This window comes from Echeneis naucrates, chromosome 18 (genome assembly GCF_900963305.1).
Source record: "Echeneis naucrates chromosome 18, fEcheNa1.1, whole genome shotgun sequence".
In the NCBI taxonomy this organism is placed as follows: Eukaryota; Metazoa; Chordata; class Actinopteri; order Carangiformes; family Echeneidae; genus Echeneis; species Echeneis naucrates.
In genome coordinates this window covers 2,402,094-2,428,585 of record NC_042528.1, presented here as the reverse complement: position 1 = coordinate 2,428,585, position 26,492 = coordinate 2,402,094, and the positions used below count along the sequence as shown (strand labels likewise).

Genomic DNA, 26,492 nt, shown 5'->3' with positions numbered 1-26,492 from the left:
CGGGCTGCAGGTGCAGCCTGTGGCCGCCAGGCGGCAGCAGAGCTCCGGCTCTCTTCTTCAGACTCGGCCGCGAGGAAGAAAGGAGCAGCCTCTCTCCAAGATGGCGGCGACCATAGACAACAGCAATGCCGCTCAGGCGACAAAGAGGAAGCACCTCGGGATCCCCGAAGCGGCGTTTGTGGTGAGTACACCGGGGCTCCTCTCGCCGCTGCGGGAGTTTAATGCGGGATGAGGCCGTCGGGGAACGCACAAATTGCGGTTTTGGCCGGTTTGCGGGCGCGTCATGCTAGCTGATAGCTAACGGCTAATCCCAGTGTGGGTCAGTGTGTGTCAGTGTGTGTCTGTGTGCAGGCTGGGCGGCTGCTCTTCTCCTTCTATGGACATCAAACCCCATCGTGGCTCCAGCTGCTTCTCATTTCAACACATTTCTTTGATTTTGATCACACATTTGTTGCCTCTCAGCTGCTTTGCTGCTAAATCGCTTGGTGACATTTGAATTAGCATTAGCTGCTAACAGTCTGCTCCTCCATCCATTTATTAACAGAATAAACAATATTAAAAGGCCCAAAACAGCATCAACCATCGATTCAGGATAAAACACACAACTAAAAAGCTGTGAGGTGTGTTTAGACATAAATAAGTTTACAGACAGCTCAAAAGTCACGTAATTATCATTATGACTGTAACTTTTTATATTATTTGGTTCTATATAAAATGCCTAATTTATTTGTACTTAAGTCCTTCCATTGTCAATTAATTTTATTGTCCAAAATAAAAAAATAAATTATACTTTAATATGTCTACTGTCATGAAATATGTGACATCAGAAAGAAACAGTATAGCTGTGAATCTTCAGTCTTGATTGTTTTCAACTGATCTATTTTATATCACTGGTTTGTTTGGTTATTGTATATAATCTATTTGAAATGACCCCTGTAACAAAAATGTTGTTATACATCGGTCATAATTCTTGAAAAGAAAAAGAATTCAGGGGTCCTTCATGTTTTATTTTTGGCCGCCGTCTGTTCAGCGATATTGTCAGCTGTCTTGGCTCACTGTTTTTCCTTTGCCGGATTTTTTTTTTAGGAGGATGTCGACTCATTTATGAAGCAGCCCGGCAATGAGACAGCAGACTCTGCGCTCAGGAAGCTGGACGAACAGTACCAGAAATACAAATACATGGAGCTCAACCTGTCTCAGAAGAAACTCAGGTATTAGGACAACGCTGTGTAACACTCACAACAAATACATATATAACAGAGTAATGGACATCTGGTCGCTTCCCTGTCTTATCTAAATCACTTCATTTCTTTTGCTATTTAGGTTGAAAAACCAGATTCCACAAATCACACAAACGCTAGAAATCCTACGACACATGCAGAAGAAAAAGGTGTGTGTGTGCTTTTTGGTTACTGTGTTTGAAAAGTTATCGATTGAGGTCAGTTTTTCCAAACCATCCAGAAGTTTGACCTGGCGAGCTACTTTTGCTAAACAGATTATTTCTGGTGTGGTCCATGAATCTGAACTACGAAATGGGTTTTAGATTTAGGGCATGTTGTGGTGACGTTGGTGACAAAAAATTACATTTGTTTCTCCAGGAAACCACAGAGCCGATGGAGACGCACTTCCTGTTGGCTGACAATGTTTACTGCAAGGCCTCAGTGCCGCCTACCGACAAAGTCTGCCTATGGTTAGGGGTAAGTGAAGCTCAGTCATGTGCTACAAAGTCTCCACACAGAAACGAGTAATTTCTACAGACAGAAGTTAGACGAAAATTCAAGGTGAGACAGTTAGTGAAGTAACACAACGCCGTAGAGAAGGATGTTATCTTGACCTTAATTTGAACATAGCAGCTTCAACAGACGCTTTAACCGCGGTGGTGAAGATCGCTTCAACTTCAGTATGATTTCATTCATCACCACCCCAACGTCTTTTCCCTCAAAGGCCAACGTCATGTTAGAGTACGACATCGACGAAGCCCAGGCTCTCCTAGAGAAGAACCTGTCCACGGCGTCTCGTAACTTAGAGACACTCGTGGATGATCTGGATTTCCTACGAGACCAGTTCACCACCGTCGAAGTCAGTATCCTTCCACACTGAGTCAAACGTGGTGGCATGAGCTGATTGTGTTTTTGTGTGAATGGGTCACATCTGAGACTGCGATCAGTTTGTCAGAGCAACAAACGAGTCGGTGAAGGATGAATCAGGTTATTTCCACAACAAGGAAGTGGATCCACAGAACAACATGCTCTTCCTGCTGTTTTCTCCTTAACCCTCCACTCTCCTCAGACATGGCACGAGTCTACAACTGGGATGTGAAGAGAAGGAGCAAAGAAGTCCTCCTCAAATCAGCAGACAAGTCTTAATATTGATGGGACAGCAACCACATCCCCTCATACTAAATATCTTCTCTTTAGTCAATAACAAAGAAAAAAACAATCTGTCTCCCAGTTCTTGTGTATGTTCACCCACCCCCCACCCTCCCCAGTGCTCGGCTTGGAGAGGGCACATTTGAAATATTTCCAAAAGTTGATGTGTGCTTGATTTAACTCATTGAGATTGTTTAGAAGGTTTGTGCAGGTGACTAAATCAAGTGGGTGTCATAATTCATCTTTGTGGGATTTGAAATGTGTCCTCTGTCAAGGCCAGCTCAAAACCTCCACCACTATTGTTCTCTGTTGATTTGTTACTTTTTAAAGTATTTTTTCAAGTAAAAACTAACTAAAAACAAAGGCAACGAGGCAACTTTTGTATTCTTTTTAATGATTTCTGTATGTTGCTGTTATGTTTTCTGGCAGACTAAGTGAGGGCTCACTGGCATTGTCTCTTCCTCCTTACGTACCCGGCACTCCTAATGCTCACATGTGGGACTTTTTACTTGAGTTTGCAAAAACACAGTTGCCGTCATGCTCTTTAGAGTCCGGCTTGTTGGAGGACAAAGACAGCTACAGAAGAATAACGCAGAATAAAAGTACTTCTGCCTCGTGGCTCTGGTTTTCACTTCAGGACTTTAAGGAGTTCAGAGGGATCCACTGTTTTCCTCCTCTGTCCTTTGACCTTCTTCACTCTGTCATCTCTTCCTCTCCTTCTCCTCGTCCACCTCTGTTTTGCCGCTCTTCTGTTTGTATTTATTTGTCTTTCACTGTACTCATTAAACAATGAATGAAGTAAAAGGACAACATTGAGCAAAGAGATAAGACCTTGACCTGGTCCTCTGTGTGTCGTTTGTTTTGCGATGAAAACAGATAAAGCAGAAAAGAGTCAAAATACCTGCAGGAGAAAATAAGACCAGTCAAAATTTAGTTTATGAAAGGAGAAAAGTGAGAAAGGAACTTTTGTCTTTTCCTCCAAATAGACCTGATGCTCCCGTCTGTTTCTCCGCCTGTAACATTCACAACATGTTCAGTTACTTCTGCTTTCTGCCTCCTCAAACTCAGTCTCCCTCAAAAAACACAACCTTTTTCCTTTCATCCACTTCTTTTCCTGCTTCAGTCTTTGAATAGAGAAATCTGAAAGAGTTAAGGCAGCACTATTATTTTAGCTCCATCAGACTTCAGAGAGAAGTTTGAACACATCAGCTGACAGGAAGTCCTGTCCCTCAGTGCTTCCTCCCCGTGGCAACATGTGGAATTACAGCACAGCAAATCTTTACTCTCTCTATGTCCTTATTTTCTGTTTGGTAGATAATGTTTTGTTTTTTGCTCTTTACAGCTGGAGTGAGTAGTCTGAAGAAACTCAGTTATAGCAGCTCCTGTGTGCCGTTCGAGTTCAGAAAAGGGAAAACAGTCTGGATTATTTGAAATGAAGGAAAAGATGGTGGAGCAGTTTGGTTGACTTTTATTTGTATGTTGTCTGAGTTCAGTTAATGACTGAGATGAGTTTTCTTCTTACAGCCGCTGTTTGTCTCAATGTCAACATCTCACGCCTTATTTTTAATGGCATTAGTGCAAATGGTTATGTGGACAGATTCAAAATTAGCTAAGGGGCCCCGACTGAGCCCTCCAGTAAATACAGCCAGCTACACACAGCAGCTTCATTATAAGCACAACTCCTTCCCCAGAGCTCAGTTCAAGCAGCGTCTGGTTGGTATTTAACTTGGTTAATTATTCAATATGCAGTTAGACTATATTCCTGCAGCCCCCCTCCGAAGGCTCGTGAGACAGATCTGAGATGAGTCATCTAAGTAATGATTAATGGAGGACAACAGAAGAATGATAAATGAATCTGCCTTTCGTGTTTGGACTCTTCTGTCGTCTTTATTTTGGGAAATTCTGAAACATTAGATTTCACTTCACTGTAATTTAATAAATAAAGTCAAAGAGAAATTATTTTATCACCCTCTGAAACAACACTAGGGCGGATAAAGTTGCATGATTTGGAAGTACAAGTAGATTCAAAGAAATATGAGTGAGAATGTGCTTATTTTTCCAGTCACATTTATTTTTTAGTACATTTCAGTTTGTTGGTATATAACTAGAGCAGAGGAAGGAAGGCTGTTGGCTTTAACCTAACAGTGATATCAAATATTATCTGTTCAGCTCAGAGGTTTGAAAACAACAAGTGAAGGATCATTTCTGTTACGGGTGGTTAAAAGCTGAAAAAGTTGACTGTCAGCAGATTTGGAAAGTTCCCCAAATGGGCCTCCATTCGTCTGAATGTGAAGCCAGAACAGCGGCACCAGAATTACAACAGAAACATCTTTTTCTGTTAGCAGCCACTTCACTGATAGCTGAAGTGATTCCGCCGGGGTGAAAGCAGCCTGAGTGAAACCAAACACTCCCAAGGATCCTGGCAGCGAGCTGTGCGGAGTGCCAGTAAATCAGCCTGCACGTTTCTCTGGAAATGGGCCACAAAGGAGATTGCTTTGCCGTCAAACTTGAAACTGCTTTCAATCATAAAGATCTCTCCTCAAATGCACTTTCTTGATCCACAGCTGCTGAGACGACCCTGTCAGCATGTCTGAATGCTCAGGTCTTGGAAAAAAAGGAACAATGAAACTGCTAATGTGACAACAATGTTTCCTTCAAATTCAGTAATGTCAGGAATTCCTAGAAAATCATAAATGCTGCAACTTCAGGGCGAAAACATTAACTGTTGGAAGAGATTTTTACTTTTTACTGTCTTGGCTTTAGTAGAGTTTCCCGTAAACTCAAACATTAAAACGTTGCCTGTATTTTCTGAAGAAAACTGCAGACAAATGAAAACACAAAGAGAAGGAAAGACAATGAATACAGCTGCCAGGGAACAAAATATGAAAAACGTGCAAAGAATTTGAAGGGAATGGAAAAGTAAATTCCAAACATGAGCTTTTGGATAATAATAGACATTTTATTTTAACTACTTAAAGGAATAGTTTGACATTGTGGGAAATATTATGACACTTTCCTTCTGAGAGGAAATCAGGTTGGTACCACTCTCACATCTGTGCACTGAATGTGAAGCTCCCTCCTGTTAACAGACATTAAACAGTGGTGTTGAGCTGACTTTGTTATTTTTGGACAGAGCATCTGTGTCTAGTCTGCAAGTGGCTGCTGGAATTTTTTTAGCTTTGCAGTTATGATACGATGAGAGTCTTGTCAATATTCTGACCATAACTCTCCTCAAGAAGCTTGAGTTTCCCGAAATGTGACTATGGTGTTTCAATAATTCAGAGTGGAAGTGAGATATTCCAGAGCTCGGACATTAGGCGAGGTGCTGGAGGAGGAGGAGGAGGCTTGACAGTCCATAAGATGGAGCTGCACACACACACACACACACACACACTCCAGTAGAAACCAAATCTCACAAACTCAGCGGCATCCGGAAGAACTTTTTAATTCCCAGGAGAAATTTAGTCTGGCAACAGCGTTTCACACACTTTAGTAAAGAACGGTGCATCATGGATAGCTGTGGAAAGAGATTATTATCATTATTATTATTATTAGAAGAAGAAGAATTTCCAATCATGTCTCACTATCAAAGCTTTTCGCAGAGAAAAGGGCGTGATCACACATTCACATATTTCTCATATGACAATGTCAAATCTCCAGCTTTTCCTCTCTCTGATACATTCATGAGAAAATAAAACAACGCACACAAAACTCTTTGGAAACAGAGAAAGAAGGCATAAACTGTGAACGAATGAAGCGTGAACCGTTTCCTCCTACAGAGGGCTGGAATAATTACCAGCTAAATAAATACGTGTTGCGATCACAGCAGGAAAATACTGCAGTGCTTTAAAAACTTTTTTCTTCCCTGCAGCTACAGCAGCTTCTCAATCAGACATTCATTTCTTCATATTGAGAAATAGAGGAGAAAACATTTAAAATGGGGATTTTGTAAAAGACTAAATGTCTACATTTACTAGTGGTAGGTCATTTAAGCTACATCTAATTGCTAACAATGCTCCAAGTGTCTTTCTGCTCCTTTTCGATGTTTCAATGGCATTTATTTATCGATTACAACTTAATACAGAAGTCAGGGTGAACAGATGAATATATCTGGTCCAGTGTTGTAGATTACTGCTGTTGAACAAGCAGCAATGAGTCAGTTTCATGTCCCATAATCCTCCCCATTGTCCCAGTACGATACAACACCAGATTTTACTGCAGTCAAAGTTAAACAAATGTGCGTGTTGTTCAAGGAATGGAGGTTCTGGTCTGATCTACTTCGCTTGGACGAGAGAAGCAGCTGTTTGTGTTGCTTAGAAAACAGACTCAAAACAACTAAACTAACATCAACTGAAGAACCAACAACTCTAAGTGATAATTCATCCTGTTTGTTTAATCGGTACAAAACTCCCAAGTGTAGAAACAACAATGCACGGTGGCTCAGTGCAGTTCGCTGCTGTTTCCCCTGATCTCCAGCGTCTGAGGCCAAGCTCAGCTAACTTGCGGCTGGAGGTAGCCTTTTATTTAGTGTACAGATGTGACACCAGGAAGCAAAAAATAAAAAATAATTCCCAACATGTCATACCATTCCGTTAAAACCTACACTGAACCACATCAGGCAGAAAACTGTTTAAAAATCAGGCGATCTGTGGCTGTAAAGTGTTTTTTTCTAGTTTACATGTAACCATCTTTAATCTGTGACAGCTAATTGACGAGCAGAGAATCATTTGCAGACTTGCAGTCCTCGCTGAAATCACACCTTTATATGATATACAGGTCTTGAAAGAAAAACCAAATTTAAACCAGTTTTGTTTTTTCTTTGCTTCAGTGCAGCTTTAACTATTTCACCTTCGAAGGTATCGTGGTTGTTACATTCACCTGTAACTCTGCAAAGCGTTGCAAGTGTGATGTGACCTCACGTTAAAAAAAGGCGGGACAAGACGTGACCTTGTGATGTCCTCGCGCCTGCGTCTGTGTTGGCTCGACTTGGACCTTCCCTGCTTGGCTATGTTGTGGTGCAGTCCTGTCTGTATGCGTGCATTGTGGGTAATGTGGTTCGTCAGTTTGCGTCGCCTTTGAGAAATAAGTGAGTCGCATTTTGCACCTCTCAACTGTCCAAAAAAAAATGAAGCTCCGCAGTTAAGGTGGACTTGGCTATAAAGGTGCTTTATGGCTCCAGCGTTCCCATTAGTCCACCTTAACAAGCCCCCAATTGCAGGAGTTGTTAAACTAGTCCATCAAGTCCACTTCGTTCAGTTAAGCTGTACACGTTGTCTCTTCCTGCTTAAGGCGTCCATTAATAACAGAATGGGTGACTCTGTTATGTTTTAGAAGAATGAGAGTGGATATAACTACACTGTCAACGTCACAGGAGCCCCGAAGTGTTCCACCTGAAACAAAACAAGATTTCCAGAGGAAACGTCCGCCCATCGTTATATGGACGACCTGCAGGACTCCTCCGTTGAGCTGATAGATGTCAACACAAGAGAAACACAATTCTTGTTAACAAGGAAGGTTCAGTCTGCGGGTGCTGACCTAAATGTTTTGATTGGTATGTGCTCGGAGGATGAAGGGCGCCGGAGTTTTCTATGTCGTTATGTAATTGCATATTGGAGGAGAGAAGGAGGTTACGGAGTGGTGTAAGGTGGAGGGAGAAGGAAAGGTGACACAAGTCTAGAGTGCCATCTCAGTTTGGTGAAGAACTCAAATGGATCCTCTTTCCAAAGCCTGTCCAAGACTTTCAGGCAAGAAGCATTTAACAAGACTAAAAGATTTGATTTGTGGGAATTATGAATCTGTCTCTCCAACAAATAAAAGGAAAGTAGGAATGGGCACAACCCGCCCACGCTCAAGGTCTTCTTTACTGCCCTCTATTGATCCACTTCTGTTTTCAGTCTTGAGGAAGGACAGCAGGGGGTTTCCAGTCAGAGGGCCGACGCCGCTCCCCTCCGAATCCTTCCCTCTCCTTTTCACCTTCAGTCTTATCATCTAAAACGCTTTCCAGATCAACAGAGACAGCGACGATCACTCTTGGTCACTTCCTCGGAGGAGTGCACCACGTTGGGGACGAACCCGCTCTTCACGCCCTCCCACCCCTCCTGGATTGTGATGTCGCCGGACCGCACCAAGGCGAAGATGTCTCTGGTCAGCTCGGTGAAGGCGTGCTCCACGTTGATGGCATCGCGGGCCGACGTCTCAATGTAGCGCATCTGGTACGTTCCCGCCAGCTTCTCGGCCTCCTGGCGGGTCACCTGGAAGATCAAATGAGACGGGATGTAGACACACTTTGTGCATCTAAAGCATCTTAATGAACTGTGAGGATGAGATGCTGAAGAAACCTGTTGGATCGTGGATCCAAACATCTGCCTATGTTTGAGATGTAACACAAAGCAAACCCCCCCCCTGCATCATTAGTTATCAGAAAGGCCGGGAACATCCAGAGTAGGTCGGGTCTGCACTGAAGGCAGTCCTGCTTTTGACGTTCCACCGGCTGATATCAGCACAGCAACATTTATGAGTTCAAGTGATGGAAGTGACGACGTCAACGTCACAATCAAGTGGCTAAGATGGAAAACCTCCCATTATATCCTGGTTTATGTGATATTTTTACTCTCTGATCCAAGTGTGTGCTGATCCAAATGTGAACAGAAGGTTATTTTTAAAACTGCACACTTTGATGAGTTGCACATTACGTAACGCACAACGCTTCATGCTACACACACCTGGCGCTGTGACTCCAGGTCACACTTGTGGCCGACCAATAGGAAGACGATGCTGTGGGGCTGGACGTGGCTGCGAGCCTCCTCCAACCAGTCGTGGACGTTCTGGAAGGAGCGGCGATTGGTGATGTCGAACAGGAGGAGCCCGCCCACGGAGTTACGGTAGTAAGCCCTGGTGATGGACCTGCAGGTCAGAGAAGATATTCATTCACAGAAAGCACAATAACTTGTTGCAAGACAAAGGTTGAGTTGATCCAGTCTGGATCGTGTTTTCAGTTTTAACAAACAAAACTCTCCAAAGCTAGTCAGACAAACACACAGAAATCAATTTCCTGCACTTGTGGTCTCAGTTTTCTGGTTTTTGTAAAGACAAAGGTGTCAAGCGTCAGGATGAAGAGAGAGAGACAGGGCCAAATGCAGTGAGAGGGATAATTAGAGAGAAACTGACGACAGGAGGAACGATGGCAGCAGTGATAGTGTGAGGTGAGACGGTGTGAAAGGTCATTTCATAAACGGCTGGATCAACCAAATTAAAATGATATTCATTTTATTCAGCAGAGGGAAGGAAAAAGGGCCCTACTAAAATAATAATCATGTTTTTTCTTTTTGTTTAAATCCTTTGCCACTATCCTGATTTATTTAAACTGGAACTAAAATTAGATATGTCAGCATGGTTACTTATCGTACATCAAGTATCAGCGTTTAAAGCCCGAGAGGAAGCTGGAAACACCAAGGTGGCTTTTACGTAACTGCTTCATCACTGCAGTCGGACTGGGAGGAGAAACTCTGCTAGAGTTTGACAGGACGTGACACCCCGAGTGCATGACAACACACCCGCATCTTCGACAACACAATTACAGCAGGAGAGACAATTACAGGTTTGAGGTAGGAACGGAAAGAGAGACGTGTCAGGAAAGAGGAATAAAAGGAGGATTAGTCGACAGAAGGCAGCAAGGGAGGACGAGTAGGTGGCGAAAAATCTGAACCGGCAAGTGATTCATTTGATTCGACACGCACACACAGACACACACGTGTATATTTATGGAAGGAAAAGCAGCACAGATGAAACAACAGTGACTAAGACGAGAGCAGCATCGTCAGTGAAGAAGAAGAAGAAGAGAATAGACGAGGTCCTCTTTACAGGAGCAGAAAAATAAGACAAACACTAAATCCTAAAAATATCAGTGTGCAAATAGACAGCCGGAGTGGAGCTGCTGGGGGCTTTAAAGCTGTGCCACTAAATTAATACCACTTCTACGGTGGTACGACAATTTCAGTGTCTTCAGCGATGAGAACATTCAATCAACCTGAGCAGAGGTTCAGTTTAAGAGCAGAGTCCAGAGTCAGGCACACCAAAATAAATTTAATAAAAAATCTTCTCCAAGACTAACAAACAAACGTCACCATCTTGGTTTTCTGAAGCCTGAAGATTTGGAGGAGAAGGTGGATCTGACCCGCTCTGTCCTTAATCCTGAACAGACATTAACCTCAGCCTGAGGCCCACACATTGAAAATTAACATACTGATCTATTGAAGATGACAAATGGGATCATATTTTTTTTTCTAAAGTAATAAATCCTGTCAGAAATCAGCCCATTTTCACATAGATTTCAATACAAACTTATTTTTCGGGCCCCGTGTTGGTCGTTGGATTTAATCACAAATCAGTAGCATACTATTTATCAGGAAAAATGTCCAATTAAGTGTAAGTTTCTTGGAACTATCTCAGAGTCAAGCTGCGTTGCTAACGTCAAGAAATGTCACGTCGCTGTCGCCACAAGACGGCAAAAATGTTGGCAGGTGCGACAAAATCAGCTCTTTAAAAGTGGTTTTATTTGTTGATTTCGTTGCTATTCAATTCAGTTTTTCTTCACAGCTCCCTTCTGAGGGAGTCAGTAAAGTTTACTCATTTTAACTGACGATGGTAATATCACAGCGGGCTGCTAATGTGTCGAGAGCAGTTAGAATGCCAATGAGGGGAAACAACACGAATCAACAGTTTAACGCTGGTTTCCAATAAAACCAACCCTCTAAAATGGGTTTTTCTCTTTCAGCATATCATGAACACAGCGATCACCCCCCAGAGGCTGAACTGCCGCTGATGCACAGACACACACTTGTGAATTTCAGGTATTAAGAAGGTGTTTACTTGTTAGAGGTTAAAAAAAAAAAAAAAAAAAACCCTCGAGTCATTTCTGCTTGTATTACTTTAAACCTCAAACCTCATTTAAATAACTGCTTTCGTTGGCAAACAAATTAGTTCCAGGTAGCAATTCAAGTTTAAAGACCCTTCAGGCTGTTATGTTAATGTCTGCGTATTTAGCAATTGGCCCATCACATTACTGATGGCTCAGTTTTTCTTTTATTTGGTCCCTTTATTAGCTAAATGAAACAATATTAAGGCACACGAGTTTTACTATCATTCATTCATATCTTTGTGAAATGCAAAATGCTAATTTGTCTGACCTTGTAACAATCTGACGGTTTATTAATCTATATTCTGTCCGTCTGAAGAAGAGCTCAGAGGTCAGCTGCATCAGAGGACGCCTCTGTTTCTCTGTTCTGAGAAAAGCTGGTCTCCATTCTGATTTAATATTTGCAAGATGTGGGGGAATAAAAAAAAAAGCAACCACAGAGATGAATCACAGCTGAAGTGGCTGGAGACGTTTCCCAGAGATCACCTGCCTGTCAAGCGCCATGAAACTTACAAAATGGTGTGTTTTCCCCGACTTTCTGAACTGTTTCGCTTTCACTTGTGAGGCAGATGTTCACGCTGTAAACTTCACACCTGCTGCCTTTGCAGGAACACAAAGAATGACTCATCGGTTCAAACCTGAACCTGAAACAGGAACTTTAACGCCGACTGAAACGTTTTCAAAGGTAAATCATAACCAGCTTGTTTATCCTTTGAATAAAAATATAAAAGGGAAGAAGACGCTGAGCTGTTTTAATTTTACTTTCACTTAAAATGTACATTTTTTTTTTACAGTCTGGTGTTAATAATTTCACTTAAGGACCTAAATATGACACCTGTATTATTATTAATACTGTATTACCTCAGTGTTTAGCTGGAAAGGAAACAACAACGATGATAATAATAATAATAATAATAATAATAATGAGGAGAAGGAGGAACACTTGAGGCCACAGACTCATTTTAAATGTGAAATAATAATAATAATAATGAAGTCCTGAGTACCTGAAGCGCTCCTGGCCGGCGGTGTCCCAGATCTGCAGCTTGATCCGCTTCCCCGGCTCGATCTCCACCAGCCGGGAGAAGAAGTCCACGCCGACCGTGGGGTCCGACACCTGGGCGAAGCGACCCTCCGTGAACCGGCGGATCAGACACGACTTCCCCACCGTGGAGTCCCCGATGACGATCAGCCGGAACTGGTAGAGCCATATGGCCTCCATGACTGTCTGCCTGTGTGTGTGTGTGTGTGTGTGTGTGTGTGGGTGTGTGGTGGGGGGCAGAGGGACATACTGGCATTACGTCATGATACAGTGACGTCAGGGTAAACACACGCTCCTGTCCAATTGGAGCTGTCACATCCGCATATTAGTTTACTTCTTTTTTTTTTTTGGAGCGGGACTACATTTCCCATGATGCCTCAGTGCAGTGAAAAGGAAGTAGCGCAAAAAAAAAAAAGTTTTGTTTGTTTGTTCGGACTCTGAGAAATGAGAGTTCCTGTTGGCGGTAAAACACCGATTTCAAAAAAATATATATATCACACCAAAGAAAAAAGTCTAAATCACGACGATTAATCGACCAAAGGAGCTTCAGATTGGCGGAGGTTTCTGCTGAAGGAGCATCAACACGATGAAGCCTGTAAAAGTGTAAGTGAGCCTCCATGTGAAATGTGTGTATCAGTTTGGATCCATGTTTAAAACGTTAAATATCAACACAGTGAAAAGTTTAGTGTGTAAAACATAAAACCACTGATGGTGTGAAATCACACTTTCTCCTGTGTTTACATCCCTTCACTCACAGACACACGTTATTACAGCAGTCAGTGGCTGACCTCTAACCTTCGACTGGCTTTAGGCCCACACGTCGCACACATGATGTGTCACTGGGCCCCATTGTGTTTCAGTTACAACCACGAGATACAAAGAGAAAATCCTCTTATGCTTTATTAGTCACTTGATGGCGTGCACTGATGTTTTAATGAGCCTGCTCTTTGGATTATTGGACGTAATGCCCTTTTTGTTTTGAGGTTGTTGGGGTTTTTTTTTTTTTTTTTTCCAAAATAATGAGAGCTTTGGTTTGACGACATGAAGTATTGTTCATAACTTTTCTTACTCAGCATTACTCTGCGATTTTGTTTCTGTTTGTTATAAATTATCTGGTGAGGGGAGAAATAACTTAATTAGTCCTCTGGTGCACTTTAGCTCTTTAGTTTCCACTCTATTTCTCTTATTCCATCAAAGGAGGATTTATTGGATTTCTTTTTTTTACTCTACCACATTTCTAATTTTCATTAGTTTTTATATTTAGTTGGTATTGCAGTTTTTATTCATTTTTATTTCTAATTTTTATTCGAAACGTGGTAGAGTAATTTTTTTTTTTTTTTAGAAATATTTGTCTAAATTGGATGTTGCCCCACCGGAAACAAATTCACCTCTGATAGCTCTTCTTCGACCCACTAAAACAATAAGATGTGAATCATCTCTAATTTTAATGAAAAAATGAGCGCACAGTGCTTCTCTGCTGTTACTTGTGGAAATGGTTTGAATACTGACACCCACGTCGGCTGCGGCCTCGAATAAGTTCTTTTACTTCACAGAAAGGAGAGAAGCATTTCAACAGAAACCGCTGATGCCATCTTTAAATGGATGAAATAAACTCCTTAAACACTCTCAACACGTCTGCTGATATAACCGAGGAGACATTTGCATGTGATGAGTAACCTTGAGGAGCCATGAATATTGATCACCTGCTCCCATATGTGGCCTTTCATTGATTTAACTGAACATATGGCCTTTTTTTAAGGTTTAAAAACATATTTAACAGATCCTCCAGACTTAGATCATGATTTTTAGCTGCAGTTAAATTTATCAGTTTGTCCCAAAATGTCCTTATTTAGGTGCCTGTGCACGTCTTTGTCTGTCGGTGGCAAACACCTTCAGATTGTTCGAGCACAGCTGATATATCTTTTAAATCCAAATTTCTTTGTTTCATCACTTTTGTTAAATGTGGAAGTCCAGTTAGTGGGGCTCATCCCCTCCCATCACCCCCTGCGGGTTGCGTAGTCCGGTCGGTATGCAAACATGAGTCCGGATCTCTGGTGAATAGCAGCCTTATGGGGCTCTGCACACCGGATGCGTTAGGGGGCAGTTTGGGGCAGTTTGTTGGCTCCAACCTCGACCGGAACGCGTCCTTGAGTTCAAACAGGAGCCATCACATTAACTGGATGTGTGTTTTCTTTTGTTTGTTTTTTTTTTTTGTTATAATATAAATAACATGAGAGCGCTTTTGGCTCCAGGCAACAGTGTAGAAACTGGGCTTTGGATCGCAGTTAGGATGTGACTGGTTCGGCTCCCTGCAGGCCCCCGGCAGCCTGTTAACAGGCCGGCGCACATCACGACCGAGCAACACGAGAAATAACAAACAGAGGCAGCAAAGAGTGAAAGGAAAAGACGAGCCGACCTGCAGTGGACTGAAGTGGACTGGTTGCTCTCCCCCCGCCGTTCAGGACCGGGCTGGTGTGGGCTCCATGGCTGGATCGATCCTCCGGACGCACCGACCTGGAAAGCTCCGGGGGCGGATGTCTGCCTGTGAGGCCGGTGCTGCAGAAGCAGCCCCCCCCCTCCTCCTCCTCCCACCTCTCTCCCCTCCACTGGGAGTCCGAGCTGATCTCCTCGTTTAGTGTGAGAAGAGGAAGAGGAAGAGGAAGAGGAAGAGGAGGGAGAAACGCAGCCCGAAGCAGGTGAACGAAAAGAACGGAACGGAACGGAAACCTCTCGGTTCTCTCTTTTCACGGCTGGATGCTCCGGGCCTGGGAGGGGAGGGGGGGGGGGGGTGGGAGGCACGGGGAGGGAGGGGGGGGTCTATGGGGGCAGGATGCTGGCTTGCTGAGGGGAATCCCGACGTCTCATGTCTGTCCTGGCTCGGCGTTTGGAGGTCCGCTGATGAAATGGCAGCAGGAGCAGCAGCATCATATCGCCTGACTCATCCCGCATCAGTACCACTACCGTAAAGCACCGTGCAGAGGCGCAACGGCAGCCGGACGGGTCCAAAATGGTGGAGAAAAAAAAGATGCAAATCTCAGCTGCAGGGCCCCGATCTGGAAGAGGGATGGTTCAGGGTGTTGAATAAAGTCCAAAAAGTCCCGATCAGGCACCAAAATAAAATTTTAAAAAGTAAAGAAAAAAAATGAAAGTACCGAACAGGCAGGAGTTCTACAATTCTTGTTGTTTCGATGCAGCGGCGTTTGTGTGTTTGTTTCCTCTCGTGCTCATTTCTAAAGTCATCCTGCAACGAGAAGGAGGCTGCACGCACTAACTGGCCATGCGCGCACACCTCGGCGCGCAAACGCGGAAGTGCAATGTGTGCCCACTGCAATGTGGGAGATGTAGTTTTTACACACTTTGCGTTGTGTTGTCCACACTCCTGGGGGCCAGATTATGAAGATGAGCCTTCTCCCAGATAAAAAGAAGAATCTGGATTGTTTGGAGTTATTAGAGTTCATATTGAGGGTGGTATTTAGTTTGAAGCTGAAAATAAGAATCCACTTTGAGGAAGCAGAGAGCTTCAAAAGGGGCTTCAAAGAACCTGCAGTATCATCCTTCCTGTAAATGTTTGTCAAAAAAGTTTATCTGATTCTTTTCTGTTTTGAAGATCATCAGACTCTGAAACTTGTGTGCATGAACATGTTTTGTCTTTTTGTTTTTTGGTTATTTCACTCCTTGCTCTTGCACACGGTTTGTTCGCTTGCTTTTTAAAGGCTAAACTGTGATATTTTAGGCAGATTGGTCCTTCTTTATTTTAGTTCATGTTATATCAGCTTGTATGGTTCAGTCTAATAAAATATTCAGTTGTTCAAACTGCACAAAGAAGAACATCACAGTTCATTATGATCTTTATTATAACATGTTTAGAGCTAAAGTTCATTCAACACATTTAAAGAATAACAGCGAGGCCAAAAAAGGAAGTGGGACGAAAAGAATGTCAAATCACATGAAATCATCTTTTATTCAAATGTTTGGTTCCACACAAACACACTGATCATCATAAAACAGTAAAAAATAGAGCCTCTTCATATTAATCCAGATTGGATTACACTGGATACTCGACCTTTTTTCCCACTCTGAGCTATTTGGAGCCTCAGAAATTGGACTCACTGATGCTACTACAGCCGTCCGTGTTGGCACGTTGAACATCCATCCATTATCTTTATCACTGGAGGGGCTGGAGCCGATCCCAGCTTGGGACGCCGGTCCACCCCAGCCAACCTAAACACACACATCTTTGGGCTTTGACCTGGAGTGACCCCGTGCTGGTAAACCCCACAGGAGGAATCGAACCCAGACCTCATCCACTGTTCCCTTGTTACAACCAAACTTCCACCTGAACAGGTCAATCTTCACCTCTCATGCAGCTTGTGACACACACAGACACACACAGACACACACAGACACACACAGTCTGGGGGGCGTGGCCACTGTTACCCGTACAAAGTCAGATCTTTGTCCTGCAGTGAAGACTTGACAACAGAGCTGCAGAGAGATGAGCACACAAACTGCAGGACGAACACTTTACAACAACTTCTCTTTATCCGACTTGTTTTTTTATTTTTCTGCTTTAAACGTTTTCTTTCCTCACTGATCTGACTCAGAAAACACTAACAATGACCAAACAGCCTGAACTTTTTGTAGTTTCCTTTTCTTTTTCAGGACAATAATCTTCTATTCGTCATTTGGAAAGTAACTTTTACGTTTTAATATTTGAGGTTGTTGCTGCTCATCTGTTGGATCAGGCCTGTGCCCCCCCCTCTTCATGACTCTGGACCGGACAGCTCCGCCTCGCTTTGCGCCATAATCGGAGCCGTCGGTGCGCCGGACGCCTGACGCGCGCGCCCGGCGATGCAGCACGAGCGCCTCCTCAAAGTGCTCGTGGTCGGTGACCTCGGGGTGGGAAAGACCTCCATCATCAAGCGCTACGTGCACCAGGTCTTCTCCCAGCACTACCGGGCCACCATCGGGGTGGACTTCGGCCTCAAAGTCCTCCACTGGGACCAGAAGACGGTGATCCGGCTGCAGCTCTGGGACATCGCAGGTGCGTGGAAGAGTAGTGTGTGTGTGTGTGTGTGTGTGTGTGAGTGTGTGAGTGTGTGTGGTGAGAGATGAAATGTGAGCTGTGCAGGTACATGAACCACCAGTCTATCTGATGTGACACTTTAAAGCTGCAAAACTCTGCAGACTTGGATGAAGTTCGACCTAAATGGGACTGAAAAACTCAAAAAAAAAAAAAAACAACAACAGCTGCCTTATTGTAATCTTATAAAGAACTCTAAATGCTCAGGGACCATTTCCTGAAGAGCCGAAGATGATAACTTAGAAAACGTTCAATCAAGATTTGCAATGAAATGACATAAAAAGTCTCTTTGTGTAAAAATACACACGTTACCACAGAAGGAGCAGACGAAGCACATAGACGGCTTCAATTCAGCTTTTGATTCCTCGTTTTTTTTTTTTATCTTGAAAATCTTTAAAATAGCAGATCTTCTGCTGAAGTCAAACCCTGAGCGTGTGCAGCATCCTGCCGCCTCACTGGTTGGCTGCATCCTGCTGACACATGCTGCCTTGATGGTAACTGATATGACAGGTCGCCATCAGCTTCGCCTCTTTGCCCTGCACGTTAGCAGTTATCACAACAAACCCTCTTTGTATACGTCTTATGGAACCACCCATCTAATTTCACGTAATTACGTGGCACATAGTTTTGGAAATACTTTTCCTTTTCCTCATCTCTGCCACACGCTCAGCAAAGTATGCTGCATTATCTTCCATCTCTTGTTGCTGCTGTTGCGCCACACGGTTGCAGATAGCAGCTGTCGTTTACATGAGGAGGTGCAGCTCAGTCTGGTCGCCTGACGGACTTTAGACCTGCAGCCATGGATCCTGTTTGAGTGCGTGAAAGTGGTGATTGCGTCTTAGAGCTTTTTCTAGGATAGAATTAGCAAGGAAAATGGATTGTTACACAAATTTTCAAGCTCTTGCATGACAAACAAAGCATCAGGGAATTTCCTGTTTGTCTGTAAGAGTCAACGCAAAACCTCTGTTGCAAAAGCACCAGTTTAGCCTGAAATGACTCCAAACTCAGACAGACGTCATCATCAGATAATATTTTAGAATACACAGTGTTTTGATTGATACCATCAGCACTGAAGTGATCAAAACTGTGGTGGAAACACTTAGGAGCTTTTACTTTGGAGGGTCAGTCGTTTGTAAACTGAACTTGTGTTTAGATGGAGAGACAACAAAACCAAAACAAACTTTGCTGTCTCTTGACCTTTGACCTTTATATTCTCACATTCAGACTGGAGGATTGAAAGACAAAGATAGTATCTGCTGTTAGGAGATACCACTCTGACTGTTTTTGTGCAGACGTGTTGTTGTTTTGGTTTTTTTTTTGTGTGTGTGTGTCAGCTGTTGTCATTGGTCATGTGCAGCTTGTGTGCGTCTGTGTGTGTATCAAATCTCTTGCTGATTCACCACTATATTAGGATCATGTGGAGGAAGTTAGCCTCCCAGATAGAGACTTATTCATACACACACAGACACACACCTACGTGGTCATGCACTTGTACTTACATTCAACAAAAGATGTATTTTTCTGAACGCGCACACCAATTTAGATTCAGTCAGTAAACTGAGGTTAAATCGACAACATAAGAATAAAAACATCAAAAGCTCCTCTTTCAGGTTAAACTGACATCTGGAAATCCTCCTCTCTCTTTGAAATACGCCAGACACCTGATGTGACGCGTTCTCTGTCCAAAGCCGTTGTCTGCTCCTCTTCCAGCTGTCAGTTTCTGCAGTTTAAACTCTGAACGTGGAGCCGGAGCCGTTTCCATTAATCAGCCTTAAACGCAGACTCACAGTTTGAGCCGTCAGACATTAACAGTGATGTTTGCTCCTGCAACAAACCTGCAGTCCTCGTTAAATCCGGGGCTGTGACCTTATCGCTGATGCTAACGGGCAGATTTCCATCTGGAGACAGCAAACAATGTCTTCTGCTTACTTTTGTCATTTTTCTCCTTTCAGGCAAAAAGAACTTTTGTTCGCTGAGTCATTTTGGGTCATTTTCTGCCGCCCACACACATTTCACACGTTATAATATGAAACTGTAATAAGTCAGCACTATTTTACTACACACAGGATTAAAAAACTTGGCAACTGACAGCACATCCTGGAGCCAAACAACTAAAATCAGAGCCCCAACGATGAGACAACCAGGTGGTTATTGAGCCTTTACTGTTATGTTCATTATAGGATTTTTATCAGCAGGTGAAGATTTGATGAAAATCTTGCACAGGTTTTGCATTGTGGGCTTTCTGTCATTTCACAAACACAAGAAAATAACAGGCAGCTGTAAAGAGATCTAAATCCTCATCTTCAAAAACGCTGCAGCCCAGGAGTTTCTGTTTACAACATAAATCTTTTAACTGGCTTTGAGTGTAGGCCGCTGCCGTTTAAAGGATGTTTCCATTACAATCGGCTTGTAATCAAGTTTAGATTTAAGTTCAGGATGTTTACTGGCATCTAATGAAGCTGAAAGTCGTCTCTGAGGGTTTCTGGTGTTGCTGTTCAAACACAAAGTAATGTGACTTTTTCAGAGCGCTCTCTGAAACGGTGGCAGTCATATCCCTCTGATCACATTTGTGTCCGGTAATTCAACTTATTCTTAATCGAGTGGAAGCAACAAACACAGAAAACCTGGAAACAGTGTTCGCTCTGTCATCTCTGTTTTCTTTAACAGGGCAGGAACGCTACGGCAACATGACCCGTGTTTACTACAGAGAGGCCGTGGGAGCCCTCGTCGTCTTCGACATGACCAGGCTGTCCACTTTTCAGGCCGTCCTCAAGTGGAAAGAAGACCTGGACTCAAAGGTGAAAGAAAAATAAGAGCTGGAGAATTTAGGTATGGAAGAAGGAAGGAAGAAAGGTGCAAGAGAAAAAAATCATTATCAGTCAGAAGTATCTCAGTATCTGAAACAAAACTGAGTGAATATTCCTTTAATGTGTTCAACTGGCTGCGTTTCTGTTTCTGCATTTTGCTTCCACTTGTCTACTTCTGCTTCAGTCGTGACAAATTTTCCAGAAGGCCTTTTAATAACCTTAACAGACCATGTGTGAGCTTATTTCATGGGACAGCATTTCTCAGAACTGATCAAACTAAACGTATGCATTGTTTTTGGTTGGGTTTTTTTTTTTTTTTCAGCATTTTCAAATGATCAAAAAGTGAAGTGGCTACTATCTTCAGTCCGGCTCACACCACTTCAAATTTCCACTCCATTGTTTCTTGAAATACAAACATGAACAACCTCTGAATGAACTGTCCATGACCGCTGTCAACTGGCTGTCAGTTTCCAAGATTAGCACTCAAAAGAGAGAAGAGAGAGAGACGAATACATTTGGTAAAATCTTACTCAAGATTTTTATTCGAACAATTACAACAAAATCAAAATTAAGGAAACCGTTAATTGAGTAGCAAATAAAAGTGGACCAAGGATAGAGCCCTGGGGGACACTGCAGTAAAGAGGAGGTATCTACAAGCACTGCAAAGGGCCTGACTGAAATGAGAAGAACCATATTTTTTTTGGATGAAGGAGAAGTACAGGCTGTAGCAAGCAACAAGTCCAACCAGCTGGTCATAAAGCTGTTTCTAAACTCGTTGGTCAACAAGTCAGGCTGCGTTTCTGTGTCCGGTGTTCAACGTCCATCTTCCCTCTGGTTCTCTCAGGTCGCTCTGAGCAACGGGAGGTCAGTTCCAGTCGTCCTGCTGGCCAATAAGTGTGACCAGCGGAGTCACGGTCTTTGCCCCAAACTGCCCAAACTGGAGAACTTTTGCAGAGAGTACGGATTTGTCGGCTGGTATGAAACCTCTGCCAAGGTGAGACTTGATTTGCTTAAAAAAAAAAAAAATATTGGTATTTAGAGGTATCCAGTTAATGTCATTTACTCATATTACTTTCCAAATTGATTCAGCTCCTTATTGTGGCTATTTGTGGCTGCTAACGAGTTAAAATAGATCTTCAGACAAGGGCTTGTATTATGACACACACATTCTGTAATGTTCATTTGATTTTAATCATCTAGTTATTTGATTTATTTAAATCCGAAAGTGCAAGATGTAGGGTTTTTTTTTGTCTTAAAAAACTAAGTAAAGAAATAGGAAAAAAAGTTAAACACAAACCAGGTTTGAACCAGTTATTTTTATCTCCCGAACCAAGAAGTTCAACTTTTACATGATGTTCTAGTTTCAATAGATAATAGATAAATATATCTGTAAAGTTGGATGTCTTGTTATTTTAGTTAAGCTAGCTTAAAAACTTCTGTTTATCTTTCTGCTTTTTGCTTCCTGACCTCAGTAGTAGTTAGCCTTTTTTAGAAACACAACTTAAATACAAAAATTAACAAAACATTTCTTGTTTTCCAAACAGAAAGAAAAAATAAGTGATTTAGCCATTTTAGCCCTGATTAAGGTTTTCAATGGAGCAAAAATAACCCAGAAGGTTAAGTGCGATTCCTCCATCTTCTCTTTCTCCCACAACTTCTGTCTCCAGGACAACACAAACATCGACGCCGCCATCACATGTTTGGTGAAAAACATCATGTCCGTGGAGGAGGAACGAGCGTTGAGCGAGCAGACCAACAGCAGCGTGAAAGGTGAACCGGAGGGTGGCGTTCTGGTTCTGCCTCGCTTCGATTACAACGTGAGGGAGAAAGGACTCGGTGGATGTTCAGGATGCCCTTCGCTTAAACCCAGAGACAGAGACGACGACTGAAGGAGGCAGAACCCAAAGACTGGAAGGAGACACAGAGAGGAGTGTGGAGAATAATAGATTTAGATTAGAGCTGCATCCCCTCCATAAATACATTTCATCAAAGTTCAGCAGCTTCTTTCAGCGTGGCAGAAATTCAATAGCTTCACATTCTCAGGATATTTGAAGGTCTTAGTTTTTTTTTTTTTTTCAAGCTTCTGCAGGAGCGTAACAGACGGCAGACACTTCAGTTCTGTGAAAACGAGAAAAACATCTGTTCGATTTTAAAAGGAAACAAAAAAAAGTAGCTTGGATTCTTGGATTTTGTCTCTACATTAAATGCTCATTATTCCATTTATCAGTAACCGTCATGGGACAGCTATTTCAGCGATTGTTAACGGACTGACAGTTTGAATAAGATTGTTTAAATATGGTTTGCTTTCTCGTCAGAATATAAATGAACAGGAATTGGCTGTAACATCGTAAGCTCAGGCTTGTTTTTGCTTCAACACACTCTTGTGTGTGTGTGTTTTTTTTTTAACAAGCTTGTGTCTGTGTGCGTTTTATCTGAAGACCCTTTGACTCCGTCACCACCCGTCTCTCGGAGTTTGTCTCGTGTGCTCGACACTGACGGCCTTGTTGAGGTCATCACTCGTCAGTATCAGTGACAAATTCAAACTGGCTGTTTGTATGATGTTTAAAGGCGGCGCTTCGGTGGAGGAGTTTTTTATGCTCTGCCTTTTGTTCTCTAACAATAAATGCATGAGGAGGCCTGTGTGGCCACATCAGGGTGACTGTACGCATTCCTGAAAATTCAGATGGCGATAACCCAAAGCGCCGTTCCACTGAAATGGGATGTTACAGTGAAATGTATTTATTTAATTTATTTCCTCCAGTGAAAATAGTTGCGTGCTTCCTTCCCTCTGTTGTGATTACACACCAGACTTATTCTGCTCCCTGCTTCTTGGAGTTCGGTCTGCGTCTTCAGAATGACATGAGGTCACGGTGAAATTCTTTCATTCTTTGGTTATACAGCGTCAAGAATCAGCCCTTTAATTTCTCCTGTAGCAACAGCATCAGATCATTTTTTGATTTGTCCTAGATCTGATTTTACTTTCTTTTGTAAATCATGAGCAAACATTAGCGAGGTCACATGCTAAGCTAAAATGTCTTCACATGTTATCGGATGTGCGGTTGTGCTGTTTTGCCTTTTGAAACTCTTGACCCACAATGCAAATGAATCTGCATTCGTAACAAAGCTGGCAGCTGCATCTGTATACAGATATTTCACAGGCCTGGCCCTTTTTGTCTGGCCTGATCCAAGGTCAGTTCCTGAGATTCACACGTCTGCCTGCACATCTACAAGGACCTTCACACAGCTAAAGAAAGCACATCACACTGATGATGTGAAGAAACCTCTCGAGTCTCTTCTTCAGTTCAATCAACACAAACATAAAAGGTGTTACATAAATGCCAGAGTCTTTCTAAAGAAGTGAGAGTTGGACATGAATTCTCCAAGAAGTTTTTCCAATGCCACACTCTTTAACAATTTTCTATCTCTGTAGACATAAAACACAAATCAGAAGAATGATAAAAAAAAATCTTCCTGCTTTCTGCTAGCGGATGAGTCAAGCAGTCATTCTGTCTTCTGTTCTCTGTTCTGTCGTTCTCATTTTGGCAGATTTTATTGCCCTTTTTCTTCTTCTACTCTCCGCCTAACAGCTCTGAAAACAGCTTAAAGTTTTAGTCAAAAGCTGCTTTGTGCGTTTGTCCTCGTCTCAGTTGTTTTCTTTGTGTTTCTCTCTCTCATGCGATGGGTTAAACAGGCCTTCCACCTTCAGTCAGAATCAGTCCTATAGAAGCTTCAGAGGAAAGAAAAGTAAAGTTTGGGATGGATTCTGTTCAGGTGACATTAAAGCGCCTGTGTGCATCTTTATTTACGGCTCACATTCCTTTTTTTTGTTTGTTTGTGAATTCTGCACTCATCACTCACTCACACAAATAATTTTTGCACGGCCCCTAAATCAAAATGAAAACGTTGCCTTTTCTGAAGATGATCTGAGCCAGCAGAGGGAGCACCAAGCTGTGGTTTCTGTGTACAGTGTCTCCCAGTTCAGATCTCCTGGACTATCGGCTCGCTCCCTCTCTGACTCTGTGCTCTTCTTTCACTCACACCTTCTGCAGCTCTTTTCTCTCCCCCCTGTCCCCTCAGATTCCTGTGATCATGCAAAGTGACTCTGAGTCAAATCAGCACAAGGAAGAAGCCAAGACTCAACAGGGAGCGACTGTAAAGTGAAGAGCGCTGGAGTCCTTTCTGGTCTCCAGTGCGTAAGAGACAGAGGTCACTGCTGCCCCCTGGACAGACAGATGCAAATCGCCTAAGCAGATGCCTGCTGATTTGTTTCTCCTCAGTTCTCCTGAGAGGAAATTGCTTATTGGCATTTGCTGTCATTTTCATCCTGAGGAACCTGTTGCCTCTCAGACGACTGCCGGTGCTGTGGAGGGGAGGAAAGCTCACGTTTGGCTCTGTAAGATTCTTTCTGTCTTCCTTCTGTTGTCTTACATTCATCCATCTTACTCTTGTTTTCCATTTTCATGTGTTTGATTTTTTTTTTTTTATATTTCAACATGGTTCATTTCTAATCATCTCATTTTAGTTTTTTATCAGCATGATTCAAAATGCAGGCAGATTTTCTCCTGTTTTTACGTTTTAGATTTTATAGTTTTCAGGTTGAAAATATTGACTCTTAAAGGTTTTTGGATTTTACCTAACTTTGGTTATAATGGCTTCTAGGAAATAGCTTTAAAAAAAATGTGTATCCCCAACAGACGTTGTAAGTTATAAGTAAGTTTGGGGCTTTTTATGTGTTGTGTTTTTTTACCAACTGTTTCCTGTCCTCGCAGTGAATCCTGTCCGCCATGAAGATGGTTGCTGTTAAGATCTTCATCAGTTTTCTGCTGATCTTCCACTTCAGCAGAGGTGAGTGACTCTAAATGATCCACAACCAACTGGACCAGCTAAAAGCCTTTTTTCAATCATTATTATTGACTTTGAGAAAGATATTTTTTGTGTGTGCTTTGAATCAGAGGAGGCAAAAGGTTGACACCTTTGCAGACTGCAGGACAATAATTTGTGCGTCCTTCTTACAATCCCAGATAAGTTTCCTTTAACTGAAGTTGGTGTTGATTAAATCACTTAAACATCGTCTGTGTAATTTTATCACTCGCTTAACCGACAAATTTTTCTTATTTTGCTAGTAACCTGACAGGTTGTGTTTCTTCTTGTTCTTAATTCCCTTTTGCATTTAATTTTTAGAGGGGGAAAGACAAAAAGATGTACAGTGATGGAATTTGAAGGATTGTTTTTGGCCTCGATGGAGGTGTGAGTTTTGTAACGATTCTATTAGGAAAGATTGAAAACAGAAAAGATGTTCGACATCAAAGATCCACAGTAAATCAGAAGGATTTATGATTTCATCTGAGATGCACTCAGCTTTACGCCTTGTTCCATCAAGTGGATGAATTTCCACAGGGAGGGTTTCTTTTCATAATCTGCGGTCACGTGAAATCAGAAAACGAGTATCGGTCTGTGATTGTACATTCAAGTGTGAGTGTTATTGACCTCTCATCAGCCACCTGGGCTTACTTGGTCTTCGCAGCAGTGAAAAATCGATGTCCTGCCACTTCTTGCTCTTTCAGTTGAGAGTCCATTAGTGATTCAGATCATGTTCTGTCGTGGCTGGATTAACCTGCAGAGGGGCCCGGACACACTGTGTTCACCCTGTCATCTTCAAGTACTCTTCAAATACAGTGATTGAGACTCGCTTTGTGAGCACTCAGGAAATTTCCCTCGTCCATTACTGGGTGGTAAAGATCCTGATTCATTCTGTCCAGATCAGAACACTTCGTAAAGATCATTTCTTTATCATCATTTCCTCACTCTGTTTCCTTTTCTGAGTAAATTCACACTGCAGATGAGGAGGTGATTTTCACCTTGATGATGTTTCAGGTCAGAGTTTTCCTCGTATTGAAAAATGAACTGTACTGAGCGCTCACGGTTCCCAGAGGATGTATCCACATTTGGTTTGTGTTCTTTTCTTCCACTGTGGGGTGGAACATGTTCAGAGGGATTACCATGAAATTCACTGCACACATTCATCTTCCTCTCAGGGTGGCTTTAAATGAAACTGTATTGATCCGTCAGGTTTTTCTAGGGTACAAATATCTCTCGCCTGCATATTCTGACAGCATTGTGTTGTGCTACCTGCTGCACATGAACATGTTAGCATTGTCTTCCTGAGATCAGCATCCCATTTGCAAGAACAACGTATTTTTTATTTGTTGGTGGAGCATGAAGGTGAGACCCTTCACTGACCTCAGACTCTTCTCCCCCCTCCGCCTTCTCCTTTCAGCCC

The 26,492-nt window shown here is 42.6% G+C and overlaps 3 protein-coding genes across 5 annotated transcripts; 2 read left to right on the top strand and 1 right to left on the bottom strand.

Moving 5' to 3' along the window:
* The first annotated feature begins 79 nt into the window (after positions 1–79).
* vbp1 (von Hippel-Lindau binding protein 1) lies at positions 80–3,205 on the top strand. Its single transcript, XM_029526612.1, has 6 exons — positions 80–181; positions 1,087–1,211; positions 1,324–1,390; positions 1,599–1,697; positions 1,945–2,083; positions 2,290–3,205. Exons 1-6 carry the CDS (start codon positions 101–103, stop codon positions 2,364–2,366), a joined length of 588 nt encoding a protein of 195 aa, XP_029382472.1. The 5' UTR covers positions 80–100; the 3' UTR covers positions 2,367–3,205.
* A 1,153-nt stretch (positions 3,206–4,358) lies between these two features.
* On the bottom strand, positions 4,359–15,575 carry rab39bb (RAB39B, member RAS oncogene family b). 3 transcript variants are annotated; one of them, XR_003842100.1, is made up of 5 exons: positions 14,739–15,575; positions 12,288–12,512; positions 9,092–9,272; positions 7,289–8,620; positions 4,359–5,886 (listed from the first exon to the last, which is right to left on the bottom strand). XR_003842100.1 is itself a non-coding variant. In XM_029525856.1 (4 exons), the coding sequence occupies exons 2-4, from the start codon at positions 12,500–12,502 to the stop codon at positions 8,375–8,377; spliced, it is 642 nt and encodes a 213-aa protein (XP_029381716.1). In that variant the 5' UTR covers positions 12,503–12,512; positions 14,739–15,575; the 3' UTR covers positions 4,359–8,374. The 3 variants fall into 3 exon arrangements, 2 of the variants coding, with proteins under 2 accessions (XP_029381716.1, XP_029381717.1); XM_029525856.1 differs by having other exon boundaries at positions 4,359–8,620; XM_029525857.1 differs by having other exon boundaries at positions 4,359–8,620; positions 12,288–12,508.
* Positions 15,576–16,811: 1,236 nt separating this feature from the next.
* Positions 16,812–24,064, top strand: LOC115058513 (ras-related protein Rab-38). The gene is made up of 4 exons (XM_029525855.1): positions 16,812–17,366; positions 20,073–20,203; positions 21,057–21,206; positions 21,880–24,064. The coding sequence occupies exons 1-4, from the start codon at positions 17,174–17,176 to the stop codon at positions 22,099–22,101; spliced, it is 696 nt and encodes a 231-aa protein (XP_029381715.1). The 5' UTR covers positions 16,812–17,173; the 3' UTR covers positions 22,102–24,064.
* Positions 24,065–26,492: the final 2,428 nt, after the last annotated feature.

Excerpts from the sequence above, each read along its gene's own strand:
- vbp1 (XM_029526612.1), top strand. The coding sequence starts at position 101 with ATGGCGGCGACCATAGACAACAGCAATGCCGCTCAGGCGACAAAGAGG. Across the intron at positions 1,391-1,598 it reads GACACATGCAGAAGAAAAAG|GAAACCACAGAGCCGATGGA; the intron begins GTGTGTGTGTGC and ends TTGTTTCTCCAG. Across the intron at positions 1,698-1,944 it reads AAGTCTGCCTATGGTTAGGG|GCCAACGTCATGTTAGAGTA; the intron begins GTAAGTGAAGCT and ends TTTCCCTCAAAG.
- rab39bb (XM_029525856.1), bottom strand. The coding sequence starts at position 12,502 with ATGGAGGCCATATGGCTCTACCAGTTCCGGCTGATCGTCATCGGGGAC. Across the intron at positions 9,273-12,287 it reads GCCGGCCAGGAGCGCTTCAG|GTCCATCACCAGGGCTTACT; the intron begins GTACTCAGGACT and ends TCTGACCTGCAG. Across the intron at positions 8,621-9,091 it reads ACCTGGAGTCACAGCGCCAG|GTGACCCGCCAGGAGGCCGA; the intron begins GTGTGTGTAGCA and ends TTGATCTTCCAG.
- LOC115058513 (XM_029525855.1), top strand. The coding sequence starts at position 17,174 with ATGCAGCACGAGCGCCTCCTCAAAGTGCTCGTGGTCGGTGACCTCGGG. Across the intron at positions 20,204-21,056 it reads AAGAAGACCTGGACTCAAAG|GTCGCTCTGAGCAACGGGAG; the intron begins GTGAAAGAAAAA and ends TGGTTCTCTCAG. Across the intron at positions 21,207-21,879 it reads GGTATGAAACCTCTGCCAAG|GACAACACAAACATCGACGC; the intron begins GTGAGACTTGAT and ends TTCTGTCTCCAG.